The 14,713-nt window shown below is 46.0% G+C and overlaps 1 protein-coding gene across 1 annotated transcript in view; it reads left to right on the plus strand.

Moving 5' to 3' along the window:
* Positions 1-14,713, plus strand: part of LOC146189910 (retinoid-inducible serine carboxypeptidase-like) — a 49,335-nt gene that overhangs the window by 23,431 nt on the left and 11,191 nt on the right. The window contains exons 3-7 of the mRNA XM_084604649.1: positions 5,085-5,174; positions 5,913-6,068; positions 6,930-7,004; positions 13,266-13,376; positions 14,534-14,662. Coding sequence (XP_084460775.1) covers positions 5,085-5,174; positions 5,913-6,068; positions 6,930-7,004; positions 13,266-13,376; positions 14,534-14,662 — 561 coding nt within the window. The remainder of the gene's footprint in view (positions 1-5,084; positions 5,175-5,912; positions 6,069-6,929; positions 7,005-13,265; positions 13,377-14,533; positions 14,663-14,713) is intronic.

Genomic DNA, 14,713 nt, shown 5'->3' on the forward strand with positions numbered 1-14,713 from the left:
GGTTAAGCATAGTTTAATTGCGAAAGCAACGGCTGCATGACTATGCTTGTGGTTGTATAGCTTACTGCTAAGCGCTTGGTTTACCTCTATTGTAGAGACAAGACAAAGAGTTCAGATAACAACTAGGCTTTTATTCTTTATACCAGTGATGACGCTGCGATGATCGGTGAAGTAGTAGGACTTGGTTTCCACTCTGCTGACGACGGGATCTGTATCTGCCGAGGCTCTGTGTGAAACCAAGTCTAAACTGCTTCCCCAATGCGCGGTGGTCTGAGGTTCATGCTGGCTCAACTCGAGCAGAAGCCGCTCCTCTGCCGCTTGAACGACCGACAACCAACTTCTTTTCAGTTCGGTTAGGCATTCCGGTATAGCCAGAACGTCCAACGCAGTTGCAACGCTGGCCTGGGGAGATATATACACCGCGGTTACTACGGTAGACTGGGCGGACCAGCCCACATATAAAGTCCCGCTTTAACCAAGCCGTATGAACGTACCTTAGTGGCCTATAGAGGTAACGTGAATACCAGGGTCCTGGCAGGCTGATTCTTACATAACCATCCCATTTGAAACGACAGACCGAAGTTGGCAGCTCCTGCCATTTACGGCTACGAGTATACGCGACGAGCCGAGCTGGCTGGCGTAGTGTTGCTCTCGCAACAAAAATAGATATGGGGGAGAGTTAATCTCCGCCTTTAAGGGTATGACGCGATAGCGTACGCTACTAGCCCACGTATATGCAGTTTTAACCAAGCCGTATGAATTTGTTTCCATGGCGTATAGAAGTAACGTGAATGCAAGGGTCCTGGCAGGCTAGTTCTGACATCACCCTCCCATATGAAAGGGGAGACCCGAGTTGGCAACCCCTGCCCAAATGATAACGTCGTACAACCCTACGTCCAGTCAGTGCGCCGGTTTATGTCGGCCGCCTGCCAGTGCCATGCTGGCGATTTTTCACCCACAATGTCAACGCCGGATTTTCGATGGACGAGGCCTTTAACGCAATCGTGTTGAAAAAGAACTGATTGCAAGCGGCGAACGCTTGAGGCGGCCTCCTAACGATAAAATTATCTTGTGGTCAGAGCCTCTCCCATCTCCTCGCTGTTTGTCAGTCGCCTTTGTTGAGTTCGCACTTCTGGGCCCCAGCCCTGTAGAAATATTGAATATTTCCATTTCAACGCTGGGAAAAACTAAGTGCTTTTAAGACGCTGCGGATTATTTCATCTATCTTCTTGAACTATCTAAGGACCCGCACAAAATACACAAATGTACCTCGCAAAAAATAAGAAAGCGTGGGGTAAGAGGTAGCCATTTATAAAATCGCTTTTAACGTCCTTGCTGTAATTGATTGCAGAGCTTTGTACATAGATGTATGGTTCGTTTACTGTTGCTTGATGTCCTCGCAAACTTTGCACGTAATTTTTGCTTGCTTCCCGACTGTGAAGTTGCGGGGAAGGTGCGTTCGTCCAAGGTGATGGTCGCACAGAAAAAAAAAAATTAATGGAACGCTCTCGCATGACTTATGGAACGGTAAGTAGTGAGGCGTCAGTCAACGCTGCATGTTTGGTAGCACATGAACGATAAAAGGATAGGGCGATAGCCACCTGTTTTCATAAGGAAAGACAGCGCGAAGTAAAGGTATAGCTGCTCGGAATTAGTTCTTGAGCTCACCTCTTCCCTGACACCGCGCCTATGGCAGAAACTAATAGAACATTACTTGTATTGACCGGCAGTGTGCATTTCAGGTTCACGTTACAAGTGCAGGTGCATGACGCGCAATCAATTAGGTAAAATATCGTCTATACAGGAAACCAAGATGGCATTACGGAACTGCCCAGGTCATCTGTGCCCGTACAAAGCCCGTACAGCAAATTGTACATCAGCGAGTTCGCTGCGTGTCGTGCAAGGAATCCCTTCGCGGTCTCAGTAATTCAGGTCCCGTCGGAGCTTCTTGCGCCAATGTGATAGATGGCGCTTGTTCTTGGACCAGTTTTTTTACAGCTCGCGACAGCACCGCATCCTAATATATATCGATTCTTCGTTCGGAAGAGGAGGAAGCTATGGTGCCGAAGAATTGAAATATATATACTTTTCTATTCTTCAGCGCCTAGCTTTATCTTCTTTCATCACCCTTACATACTCCAGCACGATCCCCCAGCAGAGGGTCCGAACCTCGTCTGCGCGATGCCGAGCTAGCAGACGGCAGGTACAGAGAAAGCAGACGGCGAGAAGCACGGCGCGAGCAGACGGAGTGAAAACAAAAGCAGCAGCAGCAGAGGCGTGCGATCATGGCCGAGGATTAAGGCGCCCGAGCGGTCCAGTAATGGAGTCACGTCGTCAGTGGAGGCTGAGCCCCCGGATTACCTGGAAAGCCGCAGCTGATGCCGTCGCTGCGGTGAGAGAAAGAAAGAGGGAGAGAGAGAGATTGAGAAAGCGTAAGAGGTTTCAAGCACGTGTCGACGACGAGAAGAAAAACACACGCTACGGCAGCAGCGTTGACTGCGCGGTCAACGTGGCGTGGCGCTAAAGGGCCGCTTCGCCCCACGGGTTCTACTGTTCCAAGAACGTTGTGGGGAATGTATCCTGCGCTTGTTCAAACAGATGGAAAGGGAAAAGTAAATGGAGAGAGGAAAGAGGTTGGCCACGCAGCGTAGTGTGAACACAAGACACTGAAAAAGGAGAGTTTTTCCCAGATGCTTCTTCGAAGGTTCCACTAAGTGGTTTTTGTAGCTGTTGCCATCTCAGGCGTGAAAGTGTGCAAGGCCTCTCAAAGGTGAAATCCATTATCTCTATCCCACGTAGTTACATTGAGGCTTTGATCTCAACGGCTATTCTTCGTTCGTGAGTTGAGACTAAATACTAAGAATTCCTCGTGACTGTTCGGTTTTAGTGTTGCCTAGTCAGAGGGTATTAAATAAGTGACAAAAACAAACAGACGGTAGAAACTGCGGAAAGCAACACTGCTGAACCTGAATGTTCTACGAAATAATTAGATGTAATTAATGCATAAAGCTTATATATATCATAGGATGATGGGTTCAAGCAATTAGCTTTTACTGAGGTGAAGAACCTTAGGAGTGACTAGTCCATGCGTTTTATTGATATAATAGTCAGTGACTACAGAATAAAGTCGGCATAAATGACATGGTAAGATAGGATTAGTTTCATTACAGGTGACAGTGTTAAAAGAGAGACAACATTATCGCCGAGATAACACGAGATGCAATCAGCTGGCGGGAAGATAAGTGGCTACGTGGATTAAGATAACGTCTCGCCATATACTGCAAAATATAGATACCTAAATTTGCCTTTTCACAGATCCGATGCTTTACCGGAAAGGTTGACAGAGCGGCAAAGAAAGCTAGCAGCTTCGGAGACATTCAAGCAAATGCTGCCAATACCTGCGACCATCCTGTGGTCTCCTGGGGAAGGGGCGAGACCACCTGTTGAGCACGTACGGAGCGCGCAGTCATGAAGACAGCGTGTTCACTATATGTGCTTGCCACACGGCGACAGCGTGTTGGCTTTCTGAGAATCGCGTGGTCTTAATCTTTCAGATAAAAAAGCTCTACCACTCCATGTTCGACAAGGTCAAGTTTGGCAAGCGTTTGACCTTGACCACAGGTGCTGCGCGCGAAGCCAGTGGCGCTCTCTTTTTGTTTTGCTTCTTCGCTCATCTGCTGTTTCTTTGCATACCTGTTGCTTCTGCTGAAAGGTGTTAGGCAAGGAGACACAATCTCCCCAGTACTATTCACAGCTTGTTTAGAGGAAGTATTCAGAGACTTGGAATGGGAGCAGTTAGGGATAAGGGTAGATGGAGAATACCTCAGTAATCTGCGATTTGCTGATGACATTTCCTTGCTAAGCAACTCGGGGGATGAACTGCAAGTAATGATTGATGACCTAGACAGGAAAAGTAGAAAGGTAGGCTTGAAAATCAATATGCAGAAGACTAAGGTAATGTTCAACAGCCTCGGGAAGGAACAGCAGTTTACGTTAGGTAGCGAAATACTGGAAGTAGTAGGCGAATATGTCTACTTAGGACAGGTATAGTAACCGCAGATCCGGACCATGGAAAGGAAATAACAAGAAGAATAAGATTGGGATGGAGCGCATTTGGCAAGCATTCGCAGATTATGACTAGCAGCTTGACGGAAACGGCTGGGGATAAGGACCACTACAGTGGAATAAATAGAATCAAAATGAAGTGGAGCGAATTCGGCATGTACTTTCAGGTCATGGATGAGGAATTAACAAGTATCCTTCAAGATAAAAAAAAATCATAACATTTGCATTTTACCGATACTCACCTGTGGGGCTGAGACGTGGAGGCTAACGAAAAGAGTTCTATTTAAGTTGAGGACAACGCAGAGAACTATGGTACGGAAAATGGTAGGTAGTACGTGATAACCATGCAGAGTGGGTCAGGGAAAGAATATGCGTTAAATGAGTCCTATTCGAAGTCAAGAAAACAAATTGCAAGCACAAGGCATGTATAATGTGAATGCAAGATAACAGATTGTTGTGGGTGTAACTGACCGATTCCGAGAGAAGGCAGGCGAGCCGACGGCAACAGAAAGTTAGTTGGGCGGATGATATTAGGAACTCTGCGCACATAAGGAGGGCGCAGCTGACAGCACAGGTCAAGGCTATGGAATATGGGAGAGGCCTTGCAGGGACATAGTCCGGCTGATGACAGAAGCAGTTGTTGCTGCTGTCGCAACAAGGCTGCAACAGGAAAGTTAATGACTGCCCACATCCATGACTGCACAGTTGCCAACAATAATTTCTCCTCCAGGGTCATCAGGTTGTCCAGTTCTGTGACCAACCATAATGTCCATACTGGGGTTACGTAATGTAGGTTTACCCAGTAGTATAAGATACCGGCGGTAGGATCATTGTGAAGGAAGAGTATGCGCTTTTAGCTCTCTCGTCCCTTGGTCAAGGGGAACGACTTTACTTTCTCTTTGCTAATTTCAGAATTTTCAAAGCACAGCTTCTGAGTGCCTCATGCTGGTGTCTGTTGGGCCCTTACATGCTTGAATACGAAAACAGGACCAAACCATTCCTCCGTTCCTTCTTCGCAGGGCGGTCCCGGTGCCTCTTCAACGGGATTCGGCAACTTCGCCGAGATCGGACCTCTTGATGTTCACTTGCAGCCCAGGAACCACAGCTGGGTATGTGCACTGTGTACAATATCTACGCCAAAATAAGCATTATATCGTCCAAATTACTGGTCCTAATGAAAATGTGACTAGAAGTTTCGAACGTACGACAGCCAGAGCTGACACACATCTTCACTCCAGGTGATGAGGTAGAAAAGTTTGGGAGTATTTTGGAGCGAAAGCCCCACTGAACGCAAAAGTCGATCTGTTTCTGTTTGTGTAACGCATATCAACACTTCCAAGCAACGCCTGCTGGCAACGTTTCTATAGCAATGCTAATTCCATAGCAATGCTTCCATAGCTGCGCTTCCATCGCCGTAGCACGCATCAAGGAAGACGAGTACGTATATGTGAGGTGGACGACCCCGCGGTGGAGTGTTAGGCAGAGAGTTCGTGCTCGACCCGTCTAGCTGGCCGTGCCACATGTAGGTAGACTTTGGCATTCCAAAGTTTTGACCTTTGTAAGTACAGCCATGAACTCTACGATACGCTTTCATTCCCATGCTTTCGCTCGTTCAATCATGCTCAAAATTTTTCTTTTCGCACGGACGGCCAATAACGGTATCAAGTTTAAAGTTCGCTAGGCGCACGTTGTTTGGAGAGTCGGCTGTACATTGTTAAGCAAAATCACTGCGTAATACAAACATGGACATGAATAACACAATGACAAGTCTGTCCTTGTGTTATTCACGCCCATGCTTGCACTGCGCAATCCTCTTGCTCATCGAAGTTTGCCGGCGGCACACGCAGGTCCGCTTCGCCAACCTGCTGTTCGTGGACAACCCAGTGGGAACGGGTTACAGCTACGTGAGCAACGAGACCGCGTTCGCCGCCAACAACTCACAGATCGCCGCCGACCTCGTGGCCGTGATCTCATTCTTCCTCACCAAGTTACCCGAGTTTCAGGTATGTATTCTTTTATCTCGCGGAAGAGGAGACGCGCGCGAAGTTGTTGCGTTTACTCCGACAGAAGCCAGCACCAGTTTATGCCGAGTACAATGCACAACCTTTGCGAAGGAATACAAAGTCACCAAACGATGTAGAGGGCAGCAAGCAGCGCCTACAGTACGGCACAGCTTATAAAACAACTTTTGGTATATAGCGACGGGTCACTGCCCGAGGCGTACTATATTACTGTGCTGACCAGTAAAACCAGTAGACAAAATCTAATAGTATTGATGTTTGACTTAAGAAAAACTGTGACATAAAAACTCTTGATGTTATAATTTCGTCTGGTGGTTAGCTTCTTGTGAAGGTAACAAATAAAATGCCTTTACCAGCATACTACTTACTATCACGGAAGAATTCAAAGTGGTGCTACTGAAATTCGACTATAGTTCCATCTTACCGTAATCTTACCCCGGTTTTCGTTCCAGGTTTCTCACACCTTACAAACAATGCCTCCACATGCCCTGGGCAGTCGCTCTATAATTCAGCATACAGGACGGTTAGCATATCGGAGGGCGATACCGGATGCACTGATTAATAATTCGAAGAGTGAGAGATGCTGTTTCGATAACGTACACTTAATCGCAGCCAGTTGTTTTGACTGCATTGTGCAAACACCACTAAGGTTTAAAGTTAGGAAGCAATCCGGTATCATCACCTCTACAGTCATCTTGCTCAGCCAAAGCATCCTCATCCTGCATCTGAGAACCTTCCTGTGCACAATGAAGCAAATTTTGGAGGTTGACTGTCTCGCCTAAGCTGTCTTAGACAACAAAATATCCTGTGCTTATCTATGTCTCTCTATTTGAATTTTCGCAGAATGTACCGCTGTACATCTTCAGCGAGTCCTACGGTGGCAAGATGGCCGCCGAGTTCGCCCTTGCCCTCTACAAGGTACGGAAGTCCGGACCATTAAATGCGCTTGCTAATAATACTTTATTAACAGTGCAGTCGCGTTCCTTTAACCCCCTGTTTACGCACCTGCCTGTCTGCTTGTATATTATAGTGGTCACATGACAACGGTATGCTGTAGACATCCTCATTGTCCGACTCCCAGCGGTATCATTGCATTCTAAGCTGATAAAGAGAAGCGTTGTCAAGTACTGCCTGGCTAATGCGCTTTGAAGTTAATGCAAACACTTCATTCAAGAATGCTTAGAATTACAGATTAGACGACTGTCTGATTCCGGGTGCCCTGGACCGCTATAGTTTCTGTGGCTGAAAGAATGCTCCAAAATATATTTAAAAAAAAAAAAGCAAGGCGATCAGACAAGCAGAAAGATACAAAGTAACAGCAGGATCACATGAAAGTAGCTGCCATCCCTTACATTCACCAAACCTCCCACAACCAAAAGAAAGTTTATAATACCTGTCGTCCAGGTGCACATCCATCAAAAGTTTTCAAGCCATAGAGTTTACTCGCAGTAGAATGAATGTTCCTTTTATGATCCTGTTCGAGACCATTTATTGTTTAGTGGTGCCGTAGGGACTCCATTGTAGGGCTCAAAAGCAAATGATGTGGGCTGATGAATTTTGACCAAGACTGTATAGTATACCTATAGCTCCGAACTGAAACGATACAAACTGTCCAACCTACATTGTTTTCTTAGTTTGAAATAGTTGGCCTCAAGCCATTCGAGATTTCCAACTTCAGAAATGAGACAGAACTGCATTACTTTCCGCGACCTGGGTGAAATTTCCTTTTGAATTGGAAGCGCCTGTATCGATTTAGGGTGTGCTGCACTTTCATCCGTAGTTTAATCACCTGGTTCGCAGTTCCGCTTTTAACGGTTAACGGTTTTTCTTTAACGGTTTTTGTTTGTTTTTGTTTTGCTTTAGTGGAGGACTTCTGCTGTACCCTACACGTTTGTGGCATGCACCTACGCTTATAACGCGACAGTACTGCGCCACTTTACAGTGCAGTTCGGCGAAAGCTCCAGCGCCGTAACAAAATTATCTGATTGGTCAACGTAGCGGTGGCATCACAGGTAGTGGCCATCTAATTAAAAAAACACTCTTGCGTTACGTAACTGGTGGTTGGTATACGCACGGGCTACGGTATGGAGCCGGTCGCATAGTAATCTGTAACTTACGAACGCCCTCTATTTAATTAACTTAATTCTAGCAAATAAATAAGTTAATAAATAAGGGGCGTTCGTAAAGTTACAGATTACTATGCGACCGCCTCATACCGTAGAGTGCATACCAACCACCAGTTACGTAACAGCAACAGCTAAAATTAACGCCACTAATTAGCACTACTATTAGGGACCAATAAGTAACACTACTACTTAGCTCTACTGCCGCGCACTACTAGACTATATATAGCACTAATTATAATAAAGTTGCTTTTCTTTTGCTTTCTTTATTCAGGCGTCGCCTAGCAAACTTCCTTATCCTTTCTTTCTTTCTTTCTTTCTTTCTTTCTTTCTTTCTTTCTTTCTTTCTTTCTTTCTTTCTTTCTTTCTTTCTTTCTTTCTTTCTTTCTTTCTTTCTTTCTTTCTTTCTTTCTTTCTTTCTTTCCTTCTTTCTTTCTTTCTTTCTTTCTTAACCCTGCAACTTACCATCCCTGAACGACAGCTCGTAATTTCAATACAGCAATGATATCCCATAACACTTGAAGGTATTTAAGCGTCCCTTAATTCTTTTACCCTTTCATCCCTTTCCTCGCACAAAAGGCGCCCGAGCGCTGTGCGCTTTCATTTCGTCCCCAGCTTGGCAAAATTATTCCAGAGCCCTCCTTTATGTGGAACTAACTTCTCACTTCCTTCACTCCTCTTTTCCATACGACGTGCCTCGCCATGAAGAGAGACAGTTAAAGCGCCCTTTCTAAACTTCCTTATAACCAGTTTTTATTCTCCTTGTTAACCCGAACCCCAAAATGGATGCTGCTAAGCCGTCGGTAGCATCACAAGAAATGAAGACAGTTTGTCAAGGTCGGGAATGTCAACAACTGAGTCGCAGCAACAGCGACACATTGTGCTTCCGACAACTAGGAAGGTTACGAGCGATCACTAGACAGGATTGAAGCTACTAAAAAAAGGGGGGCAAACAGAAGCGCGACTTACAGAGTTGTTCGTGTTTGAATATGAAAGCGTTCTCTTAATGTGTTTCGGCTTGTACGAGTGTGTAGCCTTCAGTGACGAAATCAAGTTATGCATTTACTTTCCATCAACTAGCCAGGATGACAAGGCTGCGAAAAAAGGAGATGCTGACGAGCCCTCTCTCGCATCCGCAAAGAAAATACGTAACCTCACCATGGAACACAAATAAAAGAAATAAAGACAAAACACAAAAAATATTCCCTAAGAAAATCCATCCATCAAAAACCGATGTAGAGGGGCTCCAAAGGAAGAACCAGTGCTTTCTAAAACGCGTGGACGGCCCTGCAGAAGACACTCTGCACGTGCCCTTGTAAATTTCTCTTGCCCTGCGCATATCCATCACGCTTTCCATTTCTCCAGCACGCGCTCGACCTCGGCTCAGTATTTTTCTTCTTTTATCCCTCGCTCTTCTAGTTGGCGGCGACTGCGACGTTGCGAAAACCACTCTGAAATAAATGCATGTCCTTCGGAGGCAACGAACACAAAGAATACGTGGTCCTAAGGAGTTGCCGAGAATAGAGTTACGGACAGCACTGGCGCAGTTTGGTGACACTGCGCACAAAAAAGACCAGACTGATGTCCGGTGTCGCCTGTTCAAACAGAACTTATACACTTGATTTCATTTTCGATATTTTTCTACCATCGAGGGCTCCACGTAGGAGGCTATATTAAGCACCAGCATCTTTAACACGCTTTGCATGGCGCTGACACTTAAAAACATGCAAAGACCCACTTGCTTAATACCTGATATATGATTAACATATGCCAAAACAATTTAGGAATCGAAATGTTTATTATTATAAAATCTTTTCTTTTTCACTTCGGAATTGGTTGGTCGGTTGGTTGGTTCATAGGAAGGGAAAGGCGCAGTATCTGTCACACTTGCTCTGTGGATACCTGAACCGCGCCATAAGGGAAGGGATGAAGGTGAGAGTGAAAGTGGATAGAGAGAAAGTGGAGCCGTAGTGGAGGGCTGCGGAGTAATTTCGACCACCTGGGGATCTTTAACGTGCGCTGACATCGCACAGCACACGGGCGCCACTTCGTTTCGCCTCCATCGAAACGCAGCCGCCGTGGTCGGGTTCGAACCCAGGAACTCCGGCACAGTAGTCGGGCGCCTTACCACTGCACCACCCCCGAATCACCATTTTTGATGCATACATTTTAGAAACATTTGACCCGCCCTACAATGCAAGATACAAATGCGTAACTGTTATAGATTCAAACATGCGATGAGACTCTGACGTCGCATACCTCGTCCCAATTGATTGTCACGGTGACGAGCAAATCTTGTTTACGTTTTTTAAGGAATCAGCCTACTTGAGCGAATATGGTCTCTGCTTCTACTCTGTCTGAACACACAAGACGCTATACGCTTGTACAGGAAAAGATTGGAGCATTTTAGCATATGCTAGCGAGCACAAGCTGTTATGCAGTAAACATTTAGCGTCAGTAATAAAAAAGAATAGGACTACTAGAAACAAGGTTTAAACCAGAGAGAAGGATCTACGCCGCTGAACTAGGCACATTTGCACTGAAACTGACAATCAGCCATAAACGATGGCACGTATAATAAGAAGCTCACAAAACACGCAGCTGACCAAGGAGCTTTATAAAACCGCTTGAAGTCAGTAACCTAATTTAATTCTGATGAAAATTGCCCCGCCGGGGTGGTGCAGTGGTAAGACTCCCGACTACTGTCCTGAGTGCCCGGGCTCGAACCCGACCTCGGCGGCTGCGTTTCGATGAAGGCGAAACAAAGAGGCGTCCGTGTGCTGTGCGATGTCAGCGCACGTTAAAGATCCCCAGGTGGTCGAAATTGCTCCGTAGCCCTCTACTACGGCTCCTCTTTCTCTCTTTCCACTTTCACTCCCACCTTCCTCCCTACCCTTATGGCGCGGTTCAGGTGTCCACAGAAACAAGTGTAACAGGTACTGCGCTTTTCCCTTCCTGTGAACCAACTATTATAAAAATTGGCGGTGTGAAAGAGGCGCACAGGTGTACTAACGGTTCCACACCCAGAGGTGTGGAAACTGATTTATTTATAGGAAGGGAAAGGCGAGGTAACTGTCTCACTTGTTTTCTGTGGACACCGCAACCGCGCCGTAAGGGAAGGGAGGAAGGTGGGAGTGAAAGTGGAAAGAGAGAAAGGGGAGCCGTAGTAGAGGGCTACGGAGTAATTTCGACCACCTGGGGATCTTGTGCGCTGACATCGCACAGCACACGGACGCCTCTTCGTTTCGCCTCCATCGAAACGCAGCCGCCGAGGTCGGGTTCGAATCCGGGTACTCCGGCACAGTAGTCGGGCGTCTTACCACTGCACCACCCCGGCGGGGCCCCAGAGGTGTGGAACCTCAACTGCAACGTGAGGGAAGAGATCAGAGATCGAGGAGAGAGCGAAAAAAAAAAGTAAAAAGACGTGCCATAGCTTAGGACCTCGCAATCATTGCGACTGCTTGGAGGCTGGAACTCTAACGTACGCTGATATCAGAAAGCATATGTGCCCGTTTTGCGCTGCTCTTACGTCGATATGAAGCCGCCTTTCAGGAGGAAGTGGCGAGGAAGGGAGATGTTTTAGTTTGTTTGTGTTTTTATCTTCTTAGCCTTGTATTCTTGTATTGGCCTTTGTATTAATAATAATTTGTAGTTTTCATTTGCAGTTTCTACTTCAGGAGCTTTCTTTTAATCCATTGCTTTCCGTGAACGTGTTCATTCCCCTCCTGTTTCGTCTGGCTTGCAGTAATCTTATAAATAAATAAATGCATAAATAAATAAAAGACGGGTCTCAAACAAACAACAGCGCAACATGTAAAGGCTCCTTGCGAGGAGCTTTTCTCCTGCGGCCTTCTGGTTCCGTTGCGCGCTGTTGCGCATCTGAAATGGTCTGCCCAACTAATGGGAATACGCGTTCTGGTCGTACCGACGCTGCAAGTTCCACCACATCTGTAACGTCACACATTGTTCCCATCACTATATTATTTTACTACTCTACCCTGGTTCAAGTAACGTGCCTTCGCGTGCATTTAACCACATGTAGTGATAAAATTACTCCCAACAGCATGCAGGACATCGGCTGCTGATATTTTTGTAGTGGTTGCCCCGAAACTTAACACCAGTTAAAATCTCAAATAAGAAACGCAAAGCGGTTTTGAACAATGCTGTGCTTAAGAGTTCCGAATTTTTAGTAATTAATGAGTTAATGTAATCCACATTATGTGTGCACTGAAGCTGAACGTTCTGTACAAGCTTAACTGGCACAATCCTGTAGAGCACGAATGTCGGCAAGCATACCCGCTGAGGTAATAATTCCATTCGGATGGAATTTCGGCTCAGCTGAAGGCGCGCCGAGCGATGTTTCTCCGCTATTACAAGAACAGTTACACTCTAAGTACGAATACCCCTGTAAGGGAGTAAATGGAGTAAAAATGGAGTAATGTGTCTTCTAGCGCGCTTCCTAGAAGCAGGGTATTGTTTTCAGACCTCGGGGTTCTAAATCTACAGAATTCTGTTGTTGGCAATAAGGCCTCTATTTTTGTGATCAGTACATGTCCCACTACAAATAAAATTTATTTGATGCAATTAGCAATCGCAGAAGACATATAACCTCGGCACTAGAAATCTTGTGGCTAGCATTTAGAAGAAATCGAAATCTGGGGTAAAATATCTAACAGCGAGAGCTTCTGCTTCCTTTGCCGATCCTAGCCATTTCGCATTTTTGGTGATGCAAATGTATAGGCCAGAGCTTGAGCATCACACCCTGCTTCTGATAGGGAGTGCGCTAGTGGATATCATACTCCCTTTTTGCTCCCTTGCAGGCTTGTGTGTGTTTAGAGTGAAGGCCATTCGCGACACTGATACTTTATCCAGCAGAGGTGGGTGGGGTAGTCCTGTCACAGTTACCACCTCCATGCTACGCACAAGATAAACCAAGTCCATGCTGCTTTGAGTTAGTGCGGTTTATCTATTGTATAAAATAAACTACCGATATATATCAATAGTATAACCAAGACTACGTGATGCCGAAAGTACTACGAACGTCGTTGCAACACAGGCGCATGCCAGCGGAAAGGTCTCGTGCAAGCTTGCCGGTGTGGCTTTGGGAGATGGCTGGCTGTCTCCACTGGACTCCACGTCAACGTGGGGACAGTACCTGTACACCATGGTGAGTAGGCGGAGCAAGACCGTTGCGACCTTCGTTGGGCGAGAATGTCGACAGTGCTAAAGTTAGACATTTTTAAGCCCTGAAACACCTTAAGCTGCATATTTTGTACAAAGACTGTACAGTCTTTGTACAAAATATGCAGCTTAAGGTGTTTGCTTTTAAGCCCTGAAACGGGGCTTCTGGAAGCACCTCTGGAATACCTAAGCTCTAGAAGGGTGAGGACAATATCTTTCCTCATCTTTGTTGTTGCGAACACCGGGGCTGCGAAACAAGCCTCGTTACAGGACTTAGAAGCACCTAGGGCTGTACATTTTTGATCAATACTTTACATGCTTAAAACAGCATATCAGATAGCATTACGTTAATATTTATTATAATTTATCGAAAAACAAGTAGCCGCGATGATGGTGCATCCGGCGATTCTGTTGCGGAAAGAATAGACTGTACATACGTCAAAACTGAGCTTTAGTCAATACTGCAAAGCTTGCTAGTTGTTGCCATGAAGTGCACTGACCGCACTGTGGTTACAAAGTCCACAGGGTGGAACAGGACGATGTCACGGCCTTAGATGGGTAATAATTAACAGTTGCAACCTTAGTATTCTAGAGGTGGCTTCATCACCAAAACATCACGGAGTGGTGACGTGTCAGACCATTGGACCAAAAACCTTGAGTGGCTTAACAAACTAAGTGTCCTGGAGCATGACGCAAACTCTATTTGGTGAAAGTGCCAATTTTATGCGATTTAGTTATGGGCAGAGTGTCGCAAGTGACACAGGACTGTTTGACAAAATGAACGCGTCAGGTTGTACAAATATAAGAGGTAGCGTAAACTTAGCGTCTGCTTTATATCTATTCCGCAGGAATTTTATACCTTCTGAGGGATAAGTAAGGATGATAGAGTGCAGGGGTTGCTTTGGTTTATAAGGTTTAACATCTCAAGGCTATGAGCGACGCCATAGCACAAGACTCAGGAAATTTCGACATTAAGTTTTAAGTTCTAGGGCATCGATAGAAAAAATGTTCTCGATCGTTTGTCCTTGGAAGTGGCGCGGCTGTTCATTCGGGCAATCGTGCCTAGCCGATAATTCTGAGCTCGCATAACAAACTCGCTGTCAAGTTAAGCCTGTCGACTGGTGCGTCGCACGTATCGTGCAGTCCTTCCTGGACAAGTCCAACCTGCTGACGCTGAACAAAGTGGTGAGCGAGATCCGCCAGGCGCTGGTCGCCAAGCAGGGTGCCAAGGCCACCGAGCTCTGGGCATCCGCCGAGGACCTCGTCGAACAGGTGAGCAGGCACTTCCAAAGCTCATTAGGGCACAGGCTGTACTTCTTGGCA

Source organism: Amblyomma maculatum, chromosome 5, assembly GCF_055883805.1.
Source record: "Amblyomma maculatum isolate TAMU_Amacu chromosome 5, ASM5588380v1, whole genome shotgun sequence".
Lineage (NCBI taxonomy): Eukaryota > Metazoa > Arthropoda > Arachnida > Ixodida > Ixodidae > Amblyomma > Amblyomma maculatum.